General features: G+C 42.6%; 2 protein-coding genes across 7 annotated transcripts in view; one reads left to right on the top strand and one right to left on the bottom strand.

Moving 5' to 3' along the window:
- The window catches only part of ZFYVE26 (zinc finger FYVE-type containing 26), a 49,459-nt gene extending 32,855 nt beyond the window's left edge, over window positions 1–16,604 (top strand). For 5 of the 6 annotated variants that reach the window (XM_086895873.1, XM_086895874.1, XM_086895872.1 and 2 more), the window contains 12 exons: window positions 1,046–1,167; window positions 1,255–1,475; window positions 2,125–2,272; window positions 3,358–3,567; window positions 4,385–4,600; window positions 5,221–5,418; window positions 5,718–5,920; window positions 6,785–6,926; window positions 7,471–7,530; window positions 8,784–8,966; window positions 9,791–9,835; window positions 10,898–13,248. In XM_086895873.1, the coding sequence (XP_086751999.1) occupies window positions 1,046–1,167; window positions 1,255–1,475; window positions 2,125–2,272; window positions 3,358–3,567; window positions 4,385–4,600; window positions 5,221–5,418; window positions 5,718–5,920; window positions 6,785–6,926; window positions 7,471–7,530; window positions 8,784–8,966; window positions 9,791–9,835; window positions 10,898–11,107 (1,958 nt within the window). In that variant the 3' untranslated portion in view covers window positions 11,108–13,248. Of the gene's footprint in view, window positions 1–1,045; window positions 1,168–1,254; window positions 1,476–2,124; window positions 2,273–3,357; window positions 3,568–4,384; window positions 4,601–5,220; window positions 5,419–5,717; window positions 5,921–6,784; window positions 6,927–7,470; window positions 7,531–8,783; window positions 8,967–9,790; window positions 9,836–10,897; window positions 13,249–13,579 lie in introns of those variants that run through there. The other variant, XM_086895875.1, reaches the window with a different exon arrangement.
- On the bottom strand, window positions 14,061–21,311 carry LOC111930091 (retinol dehydrogenase 12-like). Its single transcript, XM_086895912.1, has 7 exons — window positions 21,109–21,311; window positions 20,332–20,450; window positions 19,446–19,601; window positions 19,060–19,164; window positions 18,390–18,599; window positions 17,454–17,643; window positions 14,061–15,603 (listed from the first exon to the last, which is right to left on the bottom strand). The coding sequence occupies exons 1-7, from the start codon at window positions 21,186–21,188 to the stop codon at window positions 15,501–15,503; spliced, it is 963 nt and encodes a 320-aa protein (XP_086752038.1). The 5' UTR covers window positions 21,189–21,311; the 3' UTR covers window positions 14,061–15,500.
- Between the last annotated feature and the right edge of the window lie 321 nt (window positions 21,312–21,632).

The raw sequence follows: 21,632 nt of genomic DNA, 5'->3' as shown, positions 1-21,632 counted from the left end.
GCTTATCAAATATTTCCTAGCTTGGTTTATTTTTGTCAATTCAGTTTCTATTTCAACTTGGAAAAGTGCAGGGGGGATGTTGGGGTTTGGTTTGGCTGCTTTGGGATTTTTTTAATTAATTCTACAGTTTTAGAGTTACTCAACAGTCTAAAAAGGGATGTGAACTCTAAATGAGTATGTTTTGAGTATTTTTTTTTTTTCCCAGAGGAAGCTGATCAGGGGTAAGAGTAGCAAATTATCATTATTCTCTATTTCTTGGCATTGTGAGGTCGGCCATTGTTTTTTTGGAACCACAATCACAAACTTTAGTATTGGAGGGCTTGTGTACTCTCAGCTACACTCAGATGACAGACAGTATTTGATTTATAACCATTCTGGGTTACAAGTTTCCCAACAAGTATTTCCTTAATCTGGAGGACAGAAAACTACTTTTCACAGAAATTGTATTTCTTGAGTCATTTGATCAGATCTCCAGTTTTCTGTAGCACTACTTTATAAGAAAATTTAACATTAGGAGTTAGGTCATCTTAAAATCTTTTGGTTTATGGACACTATGGTCAAAGAGAAAATTAAAAAAAAAAAAAAAAAAAAAAAAGGAACATAGAGGTGGTTAAGTCAATTTACCCTTTCTTTCAAAACTGTTCTTTTATTTTCCCCTTTGAGCTGAAACCCACAGCTCTCACATTTCCAGTTCCTTCCTGCTCAGAAATATTTAATAAATTGTCTGAGGGAAGGCTAAAGAGGGAAGGCTGCTGTGCTTGATGCCCAGTAGCATACAAGTTAAAAAATAATTTGAAAATACATTACTGGAACCAGTTTTTGGTAACAGTGACAGTAAGTTTAGGTACAATTTGTCAGGCTGCTGAGGGAAGGAAATGTTTCTGTGATCTGTGCTGGACATGTGATGCTAGCAGGAAATGGCACAATGAGAGGATTATAGATGACTATTTTTTGAGAGATAGGAATGTTCTGCATTATGTGTCCTTAGCTGGGTTTGTTGGTTCTTGTGCAAAGATTTTACCTGGTGTTTTCATTTTTGCTCTAGAAACTTCTAATAATGAATATTACACAGTGGTACAAATACCCAAGGCAACTGATCTTGAATGGATTTTTTCTCTGAATGAAGAGGAGAATGAAATTGTACGCAGCGAATTTTATTATGAACAGGTGAGGTCAGGAGAGAGTCTAATATAAGCAGTTCACTGGAGAGCTACCTCAATACCTATATTTGTCTGTCTTTCCTCAAATTATCAGGCTCCCAGCTCTTCCTTGTGTATTGCCATTCTCAGCCTGCACAGTGACAGCATAGTATGTGGCCATCAACTGATAGAGCACTGCTGCAGGTTGTCCCAAGGGCTCACTAATCCTGAGGTGGATGCTGGACTCCTCATGGACATCATGAAACAATTGCTCTTCAGTGCTAAAATGATGTTTGTAAAAGCTGGAAGGAGCCAGGACCTAGCTCTCTGTGACAGGTGATTTAATGAGATATTCACTAGGATGTATTGTGGTACTGTCAAGACCATTATGTTTTTTCATTGAGGAGTACAGGTGGAAGGGTTGATTTGTGTTTGTACTGTGGGACCAATTTAAATGAGAAGTTCATAATGCAGGAATAATGTGCAAGTTCAAATAGGAGAAGTTCAAGTAATATGACTACTTAACAATTACTGAGAGAGATCTCTGACTAGGAAGAAATTATTCACAAAGACGGGTACATATTTTACTTCTGATACTGTATATCTGCTTTCAGTCTGTATTTTTATACAGGATTTTAAAACCTGTGCTTCCTGAGAATTCATGTTTTACACTTCACACTTTGTCCTACAGAGCTCGAGGTGGCAGGTGTGATATATGAATTTCACATGTACTGTTTTGATTTGGTAAGATACAGCTGGTGTCTTCAGTTGGCGTGTTACACTGAACATGGCAAAGAAACCCCAAACAATAACAAATACTCTGACAGGGATAGTATGATGCATAGAGAAACCTGGTGTACTGGTGATTAGAAACCACTGTTCTAAGAGTTGTCTTTGACATAAAGTTCTTTAATGTATGGTAACATACATTACAGTGTAATATATATACATACAGTGAAAGTGTATGTATTTGTTTGACCTCTAGCTACATCAGCAAAGTGGATGTGTTGAATATTTTGGTTGCTGCTGCCTACCGTCCAGTGCCATCTTTGGATCAGATCCTTCTCCCAGCAGCAGTAACAAGACTGAGAAATCAGCTTTTGGAAGCAGAGTACTATCAACTAGCCATAGAGGTAATGCTGGTAGAGGGGTGTCAGTGTTAAATCTTCTCTAGTGGCTTTTGTTTCCCTCCTTCTTGAACTCAGATGGATGTGATGTGTGAAATGCACAATATTGGAACAGTTAGAAACTGAGATTAGAATTCTAAATATGGAAGAAATAATCTATTGAACACAGGAAGAAATTTCTGAGATGTAAAGTCCTGCTGTGGAGCAGGCTGCAGAAGGGAAGGATAAGCAGCCTTGTTTCCTGGTATAGTTAAGACTGGAATAGACTAACTGCAAGGAAGTCATTAAATGGAGGAATCTTGCAGCCAGTAGAAAGGGTGAGATACCCTTTGTGGCAGGACTTTATCTGATGCTTAAATGTTAGATTTTATTTGTCTGTAATCTGACAGCAGACATTGATAAGGCACCTTTCCCAACCATTTATTTGGAAATCAGCAATGTTGGCAAAGAGCTCATCTGATGTGGTTTATCATTATCTAATCCTGCTCCCAGGATTTTGTAAGCCTCTCTTTTATGGCATTGCACTTTGTTAAATACAGGATTATGATACTACAAATAGTATTAAGATTTGTTAAGCAGTAATAAACAGCAAGAATAGATGACCTATTTGAATAGAAATAGTTCTTGTTTAAAAGCAGCTAAAAGAGCTTTAGGCCTACTAAAGAAAATCAGGAATAAATTTTATCAGCAAAGTTGTGTGAAATAAAAAATACCTTGGCAGTTCATGAAGCATCTTCTGTTGCCTTTTTTAAAACCACAAATCTGATGAATTCTGCTCTGTAAAAATCATCTGCTTTTCTGATTTAGAACTCATGAACTGAAATTTCCCAGATAAACAGTAGTTTAAACTTGTACAATAAAAAATACTTCCAGATTTGCTGATCATGGGCATTTTGGTAGTTGGTCTTTTGTGCCAGTAATATGGAAATAATCAGCACGTTTTTTTCATATGGTTTTTCAGTTGTTTGTTTTTAATGGGAAGTGTGCTCTAGGACGGGAAAGGTCCAAATCACAGACTGTGTGATAAGCCATTTTTCCTATTTGCTGTACTGGGACTGTGTTGTAATAATAACAAATTATTTTGAATTTAGGTTTCTACAAAATCTGGATTGGATCCAGGTGGAGCATGGCATGCTTGGGGCATGGCTTGCCTTAAAGCTGGAAATTTAACTTCCGCAAGAGAGAAGTTTAACCGATGTTTAAAGCCACCCATGGATCTAAACCAGCTGAACCATGGTTCAAGGCTGGTCCAGGATGTGATCCAGTACCTGGAGTCCACAGTGAAGCCAGTACTCATCACAGTAAGAATCTTCTCTATCTACTCTGAGGGTCTATGGCAAAGCCAAGTACTGATGGTTTAGTACACATCTTACAGCAATCCATATTACAATAGCAGGTGTTAGAGTGTTTATTTTCCTTCTTTGTCATGATTGTGCGTTGCAAATTGAATATTGTTGGAAAATTTTTATCTATTTCGTCACTTTGAAGTGGTACCTGAGAACCAGATCATAGGATTTTATAGTCATTTGGAATATACTTTGTGGAAGAAGAGGCTGTACTGGATAATGTATTATTACTTCAGTCTAAGGAAGCTAAACCAAATCCCAGCAGTATTTTGTGATGCTGCAGTGAGTCAATTTTTCAACTAAAACTCTGTTAACTTTACAGAAGTTCAAAGCCTTTCAAATGCTTTTCCACTCCTCTAATCAAAAAACATTATTAAATGGTTTGGAATTCTGTTTAGGTACCAAAGACTTACCTTTTTTACTAAATAACTGCAGAATCATGATGATGAAAGACCAAGTACATATTTTAGGACAATAAAAAAGCCTCTTTGAACCGAGTTGTTGAAGTAGCTGTTGACACTGGTATTTTTTTTAAAGCCTTCTGTTTGTCCCTGGAAACGGCTATGCTGGGTACAGCAAGATTCAGCACATCTGTTGATAGCAGGGTTCCAGTCTAGTGTTTATAAAAAGCATTGCTGGATTCTCACCCCTCTGAAGCCTATTTTAAAAACAACAGTAACAGAAGTGCTTCAGGGCTGAGTGACAGAACCTATCTGAAAAGAAGGTTTTCTCTTGCTGAGCACCTATCATTGGTTCTCTGTGTTAATGGCAGGATGATGATTACTTTGCCACATTGAGGGAACTTGAAGCAACACTGAGAACAAGAAGTCTGTCGCTGGAGGTGATGTGTGAGGGGAAGATTCAACACAACAGCTATTATCAGGAGTGCTTGTTCTATTTACATAGTTACGGCACTAATCTGGCAATAATAAGCTTTTACATGAGACATGACTGTATGAGAGAAGCACTGCTTCACTTGTTAAATAAGGTGAGTAATTAAATTTTCATCCCTGAAACTGAAATTTGAAAACCAGCAATGAGCATCGTGCAGTGTTTGGGTGGTTTTCTGCACAGGAGTTTGCTGAGGTCCTGAAATGCTGTTACACAGACTATCCAGTGGCTGACAGGAATTCAGTGGGACAGAAGAACAACATTGATCTTTACACATCTAGGAAAGAGAATGTGCAGATTTTTTATAGAGGTCCTGCATCAACAGCACTTCATCTTTCTTTCTACAGTTGAAAATGTGGGACTGTTGTCCTAGAGTTCAGAAGAGAGAGGGATAATTTTTAATTCCAGCATTCAGATAACATTAGACACTACTCTCTATCCCTGTGCCTCTATCTCATGGTATTGCTTGTTGAATCAGATCACCTATGTTTGCAATTCTGTAACCATTAGGAATATAAGGAAATACAGAGGACAGAAGTCTAGGGAACCCAAAGTGTTTCCAGCTCTCCCTTTAGGGAACTGCATGATATAAGGGGACTTAAGTATTTCTGGAATAAACAGTTCTATTGGTGCTAAACTAGAATTAATATGCCTTTATATTACATAAGGAAAATAAGCTACAGGGGCTTTGCTTCAAGCTACTTTCTGCTTGTGTAGGAATCCCCATCAGAAGTGTTTATTGAAGGGATCTTCATTCCCAGTTATGAAAGTGGAAAACTGCATATGTTGGAGAACTTGCTGGAAACCATTGATCCAGGATTGGAAAGCTGGGGAGTCTACTTGATTGCAGCCTGCAAATACTTGCAAAGAAAGAACTATTACCATATTCTGTATGAATTGCAACAGTTCATGAAGGTAAGTTGAGGCACAGTGCCATCTCTTTCAATGAATCACTGAATACTGTCAGATTCTTGGTTATTTACTTTGGTCTAAACCTTCATTCTGGACAAGTGTATTTTTGCCTCTTTACAGTCTTAGGAAACATAGAAAGGCCTGAGCCTTACTAAGGGTGACCTGATCCATGTCATGGATCTGGCACATTGTATTAAAGAAAACAGAGCATTGCCTACTATGTGTGAGCACTTTAGTGCAGACAGTGATTACTGAAGGTGATGTCCTGTGGTCCATCTTAGTGGTGAGTGCGTTTCTTTCAGGATCACGTCCGTGCTGCAATGACCTGCATTAGATTTTTCACTCATGGAGCGAAGTCTTACACTGAACTTGGAGGAAAACAGACATGGCTTCTAAAGATCAAAGACCATCTCAAAGTCTATCTGCAGGAGGTCTCAAGAAGTGCAGGAAGGAAAAAAATGGCATTCACTTTTCGGAAGAAAATGTCTGCTACGGATGTGTCGAGGTATTTACAAACAAGAAGCTTTGTTTTAGGAGAGGTGAAATTCAGGCTTTAGACTTTGGGGGTTTTATTAGTTTCATTTAAGTTGGCTTTAGCTAACACTTACTGGCTGTCCTTGACCCAAATCTGCTTTTATGTAGTAACAAGTCTAGGATTCCCATCACTTTTTCCCCGAACAATCCAAACCAGGAGATGGGCAGTTGTTTCTACCAAAAATATGTATGTGTATCAGACTACCCTCCTTTAATTTCAAAAACAAACAGGAACCCTACAGCGCATTGACAATTGTACATGAGTCCACAAGTTTTTTTTTCTTTTTCTCTTCCTTTCCTCTCTAAAAAGCAAGCAGCTTTGTATGCTTCACTGTCTGCTGGGGCTAACTTAAAATTCTTCACTATGTACAAGCTATAGGTGCCAGAGATAGCTGGATTCCTGTATTCAAAAGTCAAAGTGCAAATTTAATCAGATCTCTCTTGTACTTGGGGTTTTATATCTTGCTTTTCTTAGGGGCTTTTTTCTTTCTTTTATTTAGGTTAGACTCTTAGCTTAAACCTAGAGGGCCTGTATGTGATGAAGTGAAAATGCAGGAACAGATATTTATTTAGGGATCCAATTTCTCTGGCTCACTTCTTTAAAACAAAGTGAATAATTGCTCAGCTTCAGCTTGTGATGCATGTTAAGTGCACAGATCTTAAAAGTAACATTGCTGCAGACTTGTACAATGGACAAAGTCAAAAAGCAACTAAAAGAATTGTTTATAAATTTGTCTTCTTTTAAAAGATATTGAACAAATATAGTCAGTTCATATAAATAATTATTGACACTTTTCCTATTACAAAATAAAGTCAGAATTTTTTTACTGTCTAGGCACATCAATACAGTTGATCTGCAGATGGAAGTAACAAAGTTCCTGCATCAGTGTGAGAGCACAGGAGCCTCTCAAATGACAGATTCCTCCTTGCCCACACTCTTTGGAAATAATAACATGAAAATGGATGTTGCTTGCAAGGTACTAATTACCATATTAAACACAGCTCTATTTTTTTTCTACAATACTAACTTGTAATGCAGGCTGAAGCATTTGATGTTTGGAGCAATTTCTTGTATTTTTTATGGGCAGGTTACTTATGCATGAATGCAACCCATTATTTATGAAAAATTCATGCTTTTCCTCAAAGTAGCAGAGAACATGTGAGAACTTGGAGCTCATCTCCTCAAAGTTTAAATTTTCTGAGGCAGAGCATCCAAAACACAAATAGTAATATTCCTTTTGACTGCATCCCATTTTGTTTGGAAGCAAGGCAAATAATGCTATAATTCTAACCATCCTTAACTTTGTCTCATCTCCATCTGTAAATTGCCTTGTGTCCCTCAGGGAAGCAGTGTTTATAATTTGCTGTACTTCTTGGTACTGTTTTCGTGCTGTTTTCTGTTGAAGTAATGCATTTTCTTTTGGCTTCTGGGCAAAATCTGGATTTGCATTAATATTATTTAACTGTATGTAATGAAAAAGGAATGTGCATTCCCAGACTTGTCTGTGTCTCTTTTTTCAGGTCATATTGGAAGGCAAAAACATTGAGGAGGGGTTTGGGATTGCATTTAGAGTTCTCCAGGTATGGAAAAAATTGATATAGCAAGCAATATTATTACAAAATAACTCCTGAAAGCAGCAATTATTTAAACAAAAGCCTTTTGTACCCCCAAATGTATTTTAATCCACCCAAAAGAAAAACTTGTTGAGAGAAAAGTCACAGGTTTAATTCTTACATGTCCATGTATTTGTGGAAGCTCAGTAAAGAAATTAAGATGCTGTTTCACTAGGACATTTCCAGAGTTAATTGGGTCCTACAAAGGAATGAAATACAGCTTTTCCTTTGCTGTGCACCTTGTTCAGTGTCTTAACTCTGGCAAACCACAATCATAGATGTGTGTAGAGACCTCTCATGTGGTAGTTCTCTGCAGTTCATAACAGTCATGCAATGACTGTGAATAAATAAGGCCAGGGCTCTCTCTGTTCTGTTCTCCTAATTTGAAAGCAAAATTAATTAACTGGAAACTCTCACTGGGGACCTCTCATTCCTCATGTCTGGGTAGAAGTTGAGTGATTTCAGTCAGCATAGCTCACAGGCCTCTAAATTCTCCTGAGTGTTTCTCATCCACATAGTCCCAGACAGTAGAGCAGGGCACTTTTGGACAGAGGTGGCACACTGAAAGTATTTTTGGATGTGGCAGGCCCTGCTTCTTCTTTCAGGTCAGGATGTACAAGACAGAGCTCATTTGTAGGGAGATGGAGAGCCCTAGAAAAACAGCAGTTCTAAGCAGCAGCCACTACCTCCAATAAAAATGGAGCAGTGAGTCCAGCTGGAAATGGAATCACTTCCATTTCCATCCTTTTTTTTTTTCTTTATTTAATCATTGCAGGATCAGCTCACAGCTTTTATCATCTTTTCCCTCACATGGATGGTGTTCGATGGTCAATTCCCTCCTGTTTGGGGTATCCAAAAAGTGACTGCTAGTGAGAGGGCTACAGAAATACAGTGGAAACATGCTAAGTGAGGGAGAGGTGGGTAGGGATCTAGGAAAGATCTTTTGCTAGAAGAAATAAAACTGACTTTTTGCCTGAAAAGAAGGCAGTAACAGCACTCTTGTTCTTAAGCAGGATTGATTTTTGCAAGTCTGGTTATAAAAAAGTCAACCCTGAGCAGTGGTGAGTGGAAAACCAGAGGCTCCCAAAACAGCTTTAAGTTTTTGGACTGTGGTGTAGTATTTTGTCTTCAGGAGAGACTGTCTCAGTTGTGTAGACTCCCTCTGAGAAAACCTGCTGAGAATATTCAGCGTGTTGCTCTAATGTTCCAACTACCTCTAGGACTTCCAGCTGGAGGCTACAGAAGTTTACAGCAAAGTGGCCAAGCAGCTGGTGAAGCAGCAGAAATACAGCGAGATCCAGCAGCTCCTGAAGTGTGTCAATGAGTCTGGAGTGGCAGCAAAAAATGATGGGGATAACATTATCCTAAACTGCCTAAATGAGTTCAAAAACATTCCTGCTGAGGTAATTCTGTCCTGTGTTGTGTCCCTTTTGAAGTAAAAAGGGTATAGACAATACAAGCTACAGAGAAGTCTGGTGCCTGTCCTGCTCTGTTAGTGAGTCCTTCAGGTGTTCTGGCTCCATACTACAGGCACGGTTTAAAGGTGGGAGTGTGTGGTTTGCCTTGTACAAGATACTCTGAGAGGAAACCATAAGTAGCTGTAGCACACTCCTACCCTGCACTTCCCAAATGGATATCCATGATGTGGACAGAACATTTGCTTCACAAGATCCTGTCAGATGCTGCTGATTGCAGCAGGAGGTGTTCCCTTCGGTGAGGCTTCCCTGGCTAACAAAGAGGATGTGTGGAGGCAGAAACCTCCCACCTCCATGGGAACCAATTCTGTGATTCCCTTTGCCTACCACAGTGGTTTTTTCTATCCCAGTGAGGGAAGGAGATGAACTTTGCTAGTTCTATTAATTAGATTAGGGGATGCAGTTCACTCTTTGAGTCAGGGTGGGCTGTGGGGTGACTCCTGCTGGGGTGTGACATGAAATGAATTTGTAGGTTCCCCACACAAGACATGTCCATGAGAGACACATAGAGGTCTCTAGGGATACCCCCCAGAGATGGCAGGCAGGAAAAGCTGTGGGTAAAGGGAAGACTTGGAATTACTATTTTTTTATACTTTCTACATCTGCAGCTCTCACAGTTGGGGCAGTCTAAGCACCTAGTGTAATCTCAGCTGCCCTGCCTGTCCACAGGGGCTTGGTCCCTGGTGGGGTAAGACTATTTGCAGACTATTATCACTTCAAATGTGAACACCTTTTCCCTTCTTTGGATACAGGATCTCGATAATCTGATTCAAGATATGGACAGTGATGAAAATAAGGTAAGTAAAAGCACAGTAGCAACAGCTAAACAGCCCAGTCTTGCTCTGCAGCTTGCAGGCTCTTTTTCACTGTCTTCTCTCTCATCCTCATGCAAATAAGATTTTTTGAAGGCTGCTTCCTAGATTGAAGAAATCACAGTGAATTCCCCAAGTGTTGAGGAATTCCTCATGGTGTTTGTGACTGTAAAGCTGAGATATACAGGTACCAATTGGGACTATCCCTATTAGTTCCTTGAGAGGGCTGGGCATTTGCTAGAGTGGGAGGAAGTATTTCAGAAAGGCACATTGGTGGGTTTGTTGGTTTTGTTATTCAACTTTTCACTTACGTGCATGTAAGTTTCTAGTAATGGCAGACAGCTAATGATGACCACTTCAGCTTATTGTTTGAGGATTATACTATTTCTGTGGTGATAGTTAAATGATAAAATTTCTCCATATTCTGATAGACTTTTTATCTTAGAGGAAATGCAGCCTAAACTAGTTTATTTCTTTGCTGGCTTTCGTTCCAGCCAGCCAAGCCACTGGAGAACTGTAGATGCCTGTTTATAGAAGTAGTTGTGACTCAGAATTTGGGGATTGTTGTAGATCCTGAGTGGCATAGCTGGGAATAAAATCTAAAGATTGGTGACAGTCCTCTGTCTGCTCTGAATAACAGACTCCCTGTTGTAGGCAGATTGAAAAACAGGCTTTTAATTCTGCTTTTCTGTAAGATCTATCAGTGAAAGACAAGAGTTGTTGTAGAGCCAGCAGTGAAAGAAAACGACAGATTCAGACTACTTGCTATGAGGATATTGTAATTAATGCACGAGATAGGACTCCTAATACTAATTTCATGGTCATACAGTAAAGGAGTATTTACAAGACACAAACTTAATAAAATATACCTGTTTGCCCATTTTTTTCACTGGGATCTGCTTCATGCCATGCTGCATTTGGTAATGTGCTGCTGCTACCTCGTACGGCAGGCTTCTGCACGGGTATTTCCCATGAGTCCTTGCTGAAGCATGTCCAGTTAGTTTGCTACAGCTTTCTGACCAAGCTCTGACTGCCTGTGTGCTTCAGATCCAGGCCTACATGATGTGCAACAAGCTGCGCTCCGCGTACCTGGTGTCGGTGCGGCAGGAGAAGGCGCGGGCCGTGCAGCTCGTCCAGCGCGTGCGGCAGCTGGCCGAGAGCAGTGGCGACGATGTCGTCAAAGCCATCTGTACCCAGTGGCTCTCAGTGCACCAGCCCAAGGTGAGAAATCGGCTTCCCCAGGGCACCAGGATGTAATGTGTGACTGCCATTTGCCATCGTACTGAAGGAGAAGGCTTCAAGACAGCTCAAAGGTGTCTGGTTCAGCAGCCTCTAGGTAAAATGGAACTCTGTTGACTGATGTCGGTGGCAAATGGATGCTGCTAATGTGCCTCTGGTGAAGGGAAGTAAATTACAAGTGCCAGTTCTGTATTTTGACAAACAGTCACTACCTCAGGGTGCTTTTTGGCTCTCTTTTTGATGGGGGGAGAGGGGCAATTTCAAACTGAACAAGCAAGGATTTAGATATATGGAAGAGAGCACTTCTGTTTCTGGCTTTAGTTTTTGGGTTTCGTTGGTTTTTAATTTTTGGGGGGTCGGTATTTTTTGAAAAGCACTGGACTTAATGATATGTGTTTTATTTTTAATCCAGAAAACATATGTAGAGAGGACAGAAAAATTTTATCAACTCAGTGTAGCCTAGCGTATGAAATTTTTGTGATGTTTCCTGTAAAATTTTCAAGGTTGGAGAGTTCTTCTGATACAAAGACTAAAACTCAAGAGATTTTTTTAAAGCCTCTAGAGAAATCATTGCTACTTCTTTTTTATCTCCCCCACTAGTACAATATACCCAGGTTTTTTTAGTTTGTTTGAAAAGGTAGGAACTGATTCTTTATGGCAGATTTATACTTACCAGTCACACTGTGTGATGTGTGCCATAGGTGTGGCACTTGGGCTAGTGCCAGCAAGATGAAGTTCTAAAGGGAACATCCTGTAAGGGGAGTTCAAAGGGAAAACAAGCCTTTAAAATAGTTGAAAAATCATGTGCCTCTTTCTTTACTATGGTGATACCCAATAAATCATTGTGATGCAGCTTTATGACTGAATAGTTGACAGTAAACTTCATCAGGTATCGCAAACAATAAGGATATAGCAAGCTGTGGCAAAATTAAACAGGTGGTCTGTATCCCTGTCACAGAGATGCATTTATTTATTTATTACCAGGATAATTTGTCCCTGTCAAGTATAATAGAACACCAAACTGGACATGCCCTGTATTGACAGGTTTTGCTCTGGAATTGTTAGGTTAATCAATTTTATGAAAAAAAACAGCAACCTTTGTGTAATGTCTTGTGTTCAGGGATGCTGAAAAAAAATAGCTGCTTCTCTGCAACTAGCAGTGGGACATGAGAAACTGGCAGAAATGTGTGAGACAGTAGCAGGACCTTCAAAAAAAGAAAAAAAAAGATGTTCCACAAGAGTTTCTGTTTGCTGTTTACATGTATTTCAGCACAAGAAGTAGGGAAACTAATTCACTTTCTCATTAAAAAGTTGTTTACATGAAAAAACCAACAGGTTTTCTAAAGTGTAATGTAATTGTAAATAGTTTTAGTACATAAAGTAATTGAGACTGTCAAGTAAGAGTTTTGCACTATCCCCAAGCTCACTGTAATGAAAGAGCACACTTCTATAGTGTTGGAAAGGATTTGGTCCATCTTCTTCAGGGTTTCAAGAGCTGACACAAACGCCTCTCTTTGGAGGTGCTCTGCTTTGCTCACTAGAGCAGAAATGACCACATATAGCTTTCAGAATCCCCTGACCACAGATTTGCATTATCTCATTAATAAGCAGTACTAATGAAAGCTTTTGTTTCCTTGGCCAGACTGACCTAGCTTTCCATCAGCTTACAGCCATCAGGCTAATCCTAAAACGTGACACTACCTATGGCTTCAGTCATTTTTAAATCTCTGATTATGGGGAGGAGATTTTACTGTGTGTGGGTATCCAGATCTGCAGTGCTATAACAGGCTGTAACACTGCTTGTTCTGCTCGAGTTCCTTCAGCTGCAGAGAGCACTGAGAGTGGAGTTTGCCATGCAGACCTGTCAGTTCCATACCTGTCTTTCTTCCTGACCTCTCTGCACTGTACCTGATGCACTTTATATAGTGTTTGTTGTAATTTGATGTTCTTAACCTGGAATTGTAGGGATCTTTCTTGTACCAGCAGAACTGGAATTTTGACTCTGATTAATTACCTTGTGTCATAAATAGTGCAATTATCGAGGGACTTCGAATTTTTGAGCAGGAAAAAGGGATTGAATACTGCCAGTTCAAATAATTTCTGTTACTGACCAAGGTTTGTTTACAATTTAAAAAATAATAAAGTATTATGACTGTTAATGTATTTTCAGTTTATTTTTTATCTCAGCAGAGCTAGGGTCTCGTTCTAGATCTGCATTTTGTTTTTGGTTATGCTTAGTGGTGGAATTAGAAGGGGGATAAATGTTCTATCATGCCAAATTTATCTGTTACTGAGTATCCTCAATATTTAGATCAACTGGAATGTCACATCTTTAGAAGTCCCCCCAGCAGCTAGGTAGCCTAGGTAATTCAGCCTCATGCGTGTACTCAGTAATCCTCGTTAGGGAGCTTTGCAAGTTAATCTAACTCTCCCTTAGAAGCCTCTCTTTGAGACAGCTAAATGAGCTTTAGTTTCCTCATTTTTTTACAGATCAGCTGAGAGGTATAAATTACTTGCTCAAGGTCAAAGAGAGTGGATGTATGTCTATGGAAATGTTTATTTAACATGTCTTGTGTTAAATCTACGATCAGACTTCTTTGAGAGGAGTATTGACCTGCAAGGGCAAAGGTATTTCACACCAGAGACACTTTTCTGCTTTTTAAAAAAATTGTTTCTCTTGCTCCTGAAGCCACTTTCAAGATCAGAGAATGACACATAGAAAACAAGCAAAGGCCCCACTGGTAGGTAACATTCTACTGCTGTATTATAATTGTGGATTTAGTTTCATAATTGGGATGAAGCATAAAGATGGAAAGGCAAAAAAGGTAGAGTGACAGGGAGAAGAAACACAAAGGGACTTCTTAAAATGTTACTTGGACTGAATTCTCTACATTAGTGAGGCACATGCAGATAACAGCAACACCAAGTAAAGTGATTCAGCATTTCTGAAAGAAAATACGGGGTCCTGTTGTAAAAGGAAAATGTCTTTATTTAGTATTGCTCAGAGGTAGCACAGGACTGATCTGCATAGACAGCATCCAGGCAGGCAGAATGAAAATTAGCATTTGTTTTCCAAAACTGGCAGTTGGTCACAGTGGCAGGCTCATATGTAAGTCCAAAAACTTCCAGGCTTTTTTTCAGAAGCAGAAGATAATCCTATGAGCTGTGGCACTTGGTTTCTGACTGCTTAACTCTTTCAGAAATAATCTCTGATTATGGATCACACTCCAGCAGTTTGCACTCATGTAGCACTGGAGTTCCAAGGGAGCAAAATCCCAGTGCTACATGGCCTGAGCCAGCTGCTTTGTGGAAGAGCAAGCTGTGTGGTCCTGCACAGGCAGGCTGGCAGCCAGTAACTGCTGGGCAGACAAATGCAAGGATTTCTGTGCAAGTCTTACCTTCCTGTTCTGGAGCCAGCTGGACCATAATACCAAGATAGTCCTGCCTCCTGCTTCAGCTATTTAGCTCTAGGGAGTATGGTGTCATTTAAAGCTAAAGTCTCAGCTGAAGTTGTTTCAGTATTTTTTTAACATGATTGAGATGTTCCTTATTCATTCTTCTCTATTTTCTAGGCTCTAAAATAATTTAAAGTGCAGCTGGGGGGGGGGGGTTACTGAGACAACTTTTACACTGTCTTTGTTCAATACTTCACAAGAGAGATGTTGATTTTTTTAATAACTTGCCTGTGCACAATTGCAGTCCTCCTGCAACTTTTAACCTCCTAGTCAACTGCACCAAAACCTGGGTTCTCAGAAGATTTGCCAACCCTCAGTTAACTTACTGCAATCAGTTTAGGGCCAAGATACCTCAGTGGCTAGGGTCTAGCTTCTTACAGAGCATGCAGAGAAAGTGATTCCACGTAAAAACTTTACCTATTGCTTGGCACAAAAAGGCCAGGATCTGTTTCTGTGTGTTTGAGAGTATCAGTATTGCATAACTTGCCAGAAAATCTAACATCCAAAAGTATTTTTGCTCTGCCAGTTCAAAGGGTAGGAACTGAAAGTAATCTCATAGGTTGTAAGTTTAGAGTCCTACCATTTTACTATTGCTGTTAGGAAAAAAACCAACCGAACTTTATTTAAAGTAATTCCTTGTTACTTCAGAATCTAAACCTAAGACTGCAACCTCCCTTTCTATTCTAAAGCCAGAGAATCATAGCCTTGAGCTGCTGTGTGAGGTAACAAGGAGGTTGCTTCCTGCATCAATGCTCTAATTCTCCAGCTAGGAAAAGGGACTGATTACTTACAAATCACAATCCTTAAGTGTAATATTCCAGAAATTCAAATTACATTGTGCCCACAGAGGCATCCTTAGGGCAGCTGAAGTATCAGCATTCTACTCTTGAGGTCTCTCAGCAGTGCTGTTCCCCAGAGAAGTGTTGCTGGGCCCAGCCAGGGACACTTGGTGCTGCTCAGTCCCACTGGATACCAAGGAGCTCACAGCTCACGCTCCAGAGTTTCTTTGCAGTCTCATCATCCCGACCACGTGGAGATACGTACGCTGGCTGGCAATCACTGTAAGAAAAACATTCTTTTTATTCTTTCAAGTCTACATTAGTACACTGAAATGTCTGTGTTAAGATTAGAGAGTTGCTCTCTATCAGTTGAATTCAAGACCTGTTCAGGAATAGTGGGGGGCTATCCAGAAAATGAGCAAAGGTTAGTGTTAAGCCACCATGAGGAAGTTTTCTGCTAGCTAGGGAAGAATCTCCCAATGACAAGAACTGGCAAGCAAGTCTAGCTCTATCTGTTGTCTCAGCTCTTAAAAGAAACCTCACCAGTTGTGCATTCTCATTAATACCACTAAAAAGGGATATAAACTCTAACCAAGCTTCTTCAGGTGCATAACATTACAAAAAAGTCACTTAAACAGCCCTTCATTCTAAACTATTTATCCCACTATATGCCCAAGAAGAACAACACTGTAATAACCATGTATGGTTACTCCCTTTTCCATTATCTTCTGAACTGTGGCTCCTTTCTTCTCAGCTCCTCCAATCAGAAAGCACTCAGTCTGGAAAAGAGGTCCTGTGTTCTCAACTGTAATGCTGCAATAACTTGGGGGTTTAAGAGCACAGAGGAAATGGCATCTTGTAAGCTTTCCATTCTGCTCAGCGTTTACAGAAGGAGTTGTTAATATTCCCGAAACAACTGGTAGACTCCCACCTGTCTCACTGTGGCATGCAAATTCTTTCCTTAATGTCTACACTTGTGTTTTATAGTCTATGACCTGGAAAGTGAAAAGAACTAGAGGCTAGTCCAGTGTAAATTGTGAATTGGTGTCAAAGCTTCTCATTTCCCACCATGTCCAAAACTCCCTTTTTTAAATGAGCTAAAATTCCACCAGTTTTCTGTACTTCAGGACATTAATGCTACATTTTATCCCGAGACAGACAGTCATCCAGGGAAGACTTAAGATGTCTATTTATATATTCAAGTCTGATTAAGATGGTACAAACTCCCAAATGAAGATCAGGCAGTGTCATTACAGAGACTAATCTGGTCACAAATCACAAGAAGCAAGCTCTCCAACAGCATCCATGTGAGGGAAAAAAAGAAAAAAAAAGACAATGAATTTTCATATTTATTCCCAAAAAACAGAACTGTTACAGTGCTCTACATGCAATGGGAAGCTGGCAGATATGAATGGCAGCCTTCAAATCTAGAATGATGATGACTTGAAAGTGCTCTGGGCTGTGTTTTTGGTGATGGGAAAAGGAGAACAATGTAGGGTACTGAAGTAAGTCAAAGAAGTAAAAAAAATAGCAGGTTTTCTAATGGGAGCTAAACAAGATCATTTCCATGGCAGTGTGACAAGCAGCCCAGCAACAGCCCCTTCCCAACTGATGGGTCTATCACACTGGAGGATAAAGTTATTTGGTGACATGCTGGACCTGAAAATCTCACCTCCTGTCTCTGCAACTCTTACCAGCTCTCGCTGAGAGCACAGGCCCTTCTGCTCCAGTGGGGTAAAACTACAAAGGGAACTGAAATGCTCTTCCCAGGATTGACTGAAGTGACCTCATTAACTACACAGCTCTACTGAAAAGTGATTTTCACAAGTGTTAGGCAAGTCAGTATCAGAGCTCTGAGCATGTGACAGCCATTCCTGCACTTCAAGTACATTCATATTTCTAGCACTAAATGACATGCTCTTGTATGAAGTGTTGCACAGGTCAGGTGTTTCTTCTAACATGCTTGCAACGGACCTGGAAGAGGTAATGCTCTAGTATGTCACCCTCAGTCTTACCAGACAGCCTCTTACCTGGTCCCTTCTTAATGAAGAATTACAGTAAGTCCCATATTCCCCAGCCAACTGTGGAAGTTGCCTTCCACAGAGTATCACTTTGTCAGCTTGCACGCACCTGAAGTATTGTCCTGTCACAGAGTCCAGCTCCTCAGCTACTGCACAGTAGATACTGGTTTGAGCTCCTTCACAAGGCGTCTTCAAGAAGAAAGAGAATATCTTCCACAGCCAAGTCATTACAAATGAGTGCCGGACCAGTTCAGAATAGACAGAACCAGGATGGAGAACGTTTGCTGTGACTTTAGTACCTATGGAAAAATAAAGTAGTCCAGGACAAATCTGCATGGATCAAAGTGTCTTCAGAATAGAAGGGTAATACACTCCTCAATTCTACCTGTGGATATTCTGTAACTTAAAGGAGGAGCCCAGACTTGGATACAGAGAGTGTTAGAGGGCCCGAGTGCTAAACCAGCAGCAGTTTCCATCAGGCTTTTGAGAACACCTGCCTCTTTTGACTTTCTCTAATAGTAATTTCCTGGGGAAGACACTGCTTCTGTTATAGTAAATAAATACAACTTAAGTTTATGAACAGGACTGAATGACACAACTGTGACAGATGTTGTGGCTTACAAGGTACTGTCTAATCTTATGCTTGTTCTACAGGCGTCCAACCTTTAAGGCAGCTGAGTGTGCATTAGCTTTTCTATTGGAGACTGCAGTTGTAGCTCTGTTTTCAGCTTCCACCCACATACCACAACTGTCTGCATGAATGCAGCTAGTTTTTGACAAGCACCAAAGAAAAATGAGATACATTCAACTGTGCCAAGCTACTAAACTCCTCTACCCTGTTGCTGTAAAGACAATCTGTATTGTAAGTGTCCTGGTTCCACAGACAGGAGATGTCTTCTTCCTGCATAGAGCTCTCAGTGACATTTGCCTCACACCATTCAATTTCTGCACAGACGATTTGCAGCCCTTTCTTCAGTCCACTCGCCCCACCCATAGTGCTCAGAAAGCCAAGCAGATAAACACCCCACCTGCCTCTGGAACTTGCCTTGCAGCCGCCTGGCCAGCTCCCGGGTGAAGAGCACGTTAGCCAATTTGCTGTGACAGTAGGCGAGGCCACGATTGTAGCTCTTCTCACCATGGAGATCATGGAAGCGGATTCGGCCTCCGTGATGAGCCAGCGAGGACACGTTCACAATGCGGGCTGGGGCACACTGCTTCAGGCGCTCCAGCAAGAGGAAAGTCAAGAGAAAATGACCTAGGGGGAAGACGAAAGGTCACCCTTCTAGGAAGGGTTCCCCTGCTTGCTTATATGTGGTATCTTACTGCTGCCCTCATTTCAAGTCAGGAAAAGGAAAATTTCTGTTATATTCCCCTGAATTAACATCTACACTTTTTGGGGACCTTCAAGTTCTGGTCCTCATCTTCAAAAAGCTGGAGCTGTCATACATTTCAAAATGTCCGAGGTACCACATACAGATACTTAAACTGGATCCACGATATGCAAATACACCACATTGCAGAACTCTGACTCTGGCCCTCCATCCTTCCTGTGAAAGGAAGAATGAGGAAGAGAAAATCTGAAAGCAGGATTTTCCTTTGGCATTTTGGAACGGATGTTGATGTTAGAAGATGATCTTTAAGGGCCATTCCAACCCAAACCATTTGACAATTCTGTGATTCCATATTGAGTGCAAACAGGATTCTACTGGCCTTACCAAGATGATTGACTCCCAGATGCATCTCAAAGCCATCAGCAGTTTTGGAGTAAGGGCATAACATTACCCCAGCATTATTAATGAGAATATGGAGTTCCTTCTCCTCTGCAAGAAACAACAGACATCCTTAAACAATGAAACAGAGAATGCAGACACGAAGGTAACACAAGTCACCCCATGCTGTCTGATTTGCAGCCACGTCACCTGTAGAAAAGGATACGTCTCCTGCCACAAATGAGGTCACGGCCTCTGGCCAGCCCCTGCTGTGGACCACAGTACCCAAGAGGTACAGAGACAAGCAGGGCAGGGATTTGGCAATGGTTAGAAGAGCAGACAGCAATCCTTGGTAAAATATTCTCATTAAAAAGAAGAACTAGAGACTGTACCTGCAAGAAATTTCTCAGCAAACTCCCGGATGGACTTCGTATCAGCCAAGTCCAGTTTTCTCACAATGACTTGCTGGTTCCCCGTCTCAGCTCGGATTTCACTGGCTGCAGCTTCTGCCTTTGCTATGTCTCTGCAGGCAATAATTACCCTTGCACCTGCAAGGAGGGGAGGGGGGAGCAACAGGAACTGAGATCACTGGAGCACACTGGATGATCTAGGCTATGACAAGCAGGCTGACCGTGCAGAGCAATTACAAACAATATATTGTTTCTTTAGGGAATTGGCATCTCTCAGGAGGGTGGCTGAAAGGGACAAAGGCTTTCCCACTCAATTGTGAGCTATAATCAGCTGAAAGATGATTTCAGACCAGGCAGATGCACATCTTAAGTGTCTTTATCCAGGTTCTCTCCCAGGTCAGGACTGCATTCAACAACACTGGTATAATAGGGTTGTATCTGCCTCTATAATGGGAACATCAAGCCAGGAGCACATAAAGGTGATGGATTCCAGCCAGAGTAATTTCTAAATGGATTGTGAACCTTAATCTTCTTACAAGTTAGCCAAATAACATTTACATCAAATTAACTTGAAACACGAATAACTAAAGCACACTGTGGTGGACCTATTTCCCAGCTTCATACAAGCAGAATCCAGGAACTTCCCCAGTCCCCTCGAATCAGTTGCAGTGCAAAGCATTTTCATGTCCCCAGGGCACATATTTGGAGTCCAAGCAATGAAAACAGTTGAAGAACTGGGAACTTGCACCTCAGCGATTACGGCCTCTAAAGTAATAACACTTGGGCTCATCTGCAGAAAAGGGACTACTGTCACAAGGCACAGCCACCCCAGCTGCACGGGGATGTGTGCCGACGAGCCTGCACTTGCCTCTTTGCGCGAGGTCTCTGGCGGTCTCCTTCCCGATGCCTGTGTTGGCTCCTGTTACTATCACCACCTTCCCCTCCAGCCTTGCTGTCGACTTACACCGTCCTCCAGCGACATAGCGCCTGCAAGAGGGGACGCACCAGTCGCCTCTGCCTCCTTAGGGGGCTCGGGCCGGCGCTGAGCACCCAGAACCTGGGGGTTCGCATCAACACTCGGGCTCACCGCTGCGCCCTGGGCCCCCGGGAGTCACGGGCGCCCTCACCTGAAGCAGCTGGTCACGACCGTGTCGTGACCGGGACACCGGGAACGCGGCCCCCAATCCCCCGCGCTTTCCCGAGCGCGGCCCCGCCCTCGGGCCCCGCCCGTGCGTCATGTGGAGCCACGGCTCCCATTGGCTGCTGCCGCGCGCTCCGAGGCCTTTTGGCCAATGGGCTGCGCCGCCCCGCCCTGAGGAGAACGCGGGCCCCGCCCTCTGCCGCTCCTCCGCGGGCGCGCCGGTGCCGGGACAGTCCGGGGAACGCGCCGGGCGGTGCCAGGGCTGAGCGGGCCAGAGACTCCAGCGCGGCAGTGTCACCTGGGCGCTGGAGCTGGGGAACTCTGGATGTCTCGCCAGCCCAGCGCGGGCTGGAGAGCGGGATTCCCGCTGTTCGCACTCTCGCCACACACACACAGACACACACGCGCTGAGACGCGAAGCGCGCCAGCTCCGCGCCCCAACGGGCGCCGCTCTGCGGGGCTGAACGTACGCGAAGGGCAGGGGCTGCGCTCGGTAAGACGCACCTGATGTAGGGCGCTGCCACGAAAAGAAGGACGGGGACGGAGACGGCGGCGCCCAGCGCGGCTTCCCAGCAGTTGAGCATCGCTCCGGCAGCTACCCGCGCACCGCCGGCGCACGGCTGCCCGCAGCGCCCGCCCAGCCCCTTTGGATCCGCCTGCACCGCACAGGCCCCGCCCCGCGGCCGCCGCCTCTTCCGCGCTGGCCTCGCCCACAGCCGCACAGCCGCCCTGCCAGCAGCGGGCTCCGCCCCGCCGGGGGCAGCCGCGGGTGGCGAGCGGCCGGCAGCGTGCTGGCAGCTCGCTGCTTCTTGCCCCGGGCACCGCGCGGCTCCGGCCTGGGGCCCTCGAAACGTTCTGAAACGCACTCCTTAATTAAGGAGCCGAGAAATGTCTGCAGAGACAGCGCAGCGGCGGCTGTTGGCAGCAGCGTTTGAAACACATTTTTACAGCCCCACGTCGAGGTTCATGTCGTTAACCCTGGCAAGGGGCGTACGACAGAATACACGTGGGCAGGCGCCGAGGCCTGG

The sequence above is a fragment of the Cyanistes caeruleus genome, chromosome 6 (genome assembly GCF_971803275.1).
Source record: "Cyanistes caeruleus chromosome 6, bCyaCae1.hap1.1, whole genome shotgun sequence".
Taxonomy (NCBI): Eukaryota; Metazoa; Chordata; class Aves; order Passeriformes; family Paridae; genus Cyanistes; species Cyanistes caeruleus.
The sequence above is the reverse complement of the archived record's forward strand: the minus strand, read 5'-3'. Positions and strand labels throughout refer to the sequence as shown.

Coding starts and splice junctions, on each gene's coding strand:
- LOC111930091 (XM_086895912.1), bottom strand. CDS start 21,188: ATGCTCAACTGCTGGGAAGCCGCGCTGGGCGCCGCCGTCTCCGTCCCC. Junction 19,165..19,445: donor TGCTGAGAAATTTCTTGCAG/GTACAGTCTCTA, acceptor TGTTTCTTGCAG/AGGAGAAGGAACTCCATATT. Junction 15,604..17,453: donor GTGACAGGACAATACTTCAG/GTGCGTGCAAGC, acceptor TTTTTCTTACAG/TGATTGCCAGCCAGCGTACG.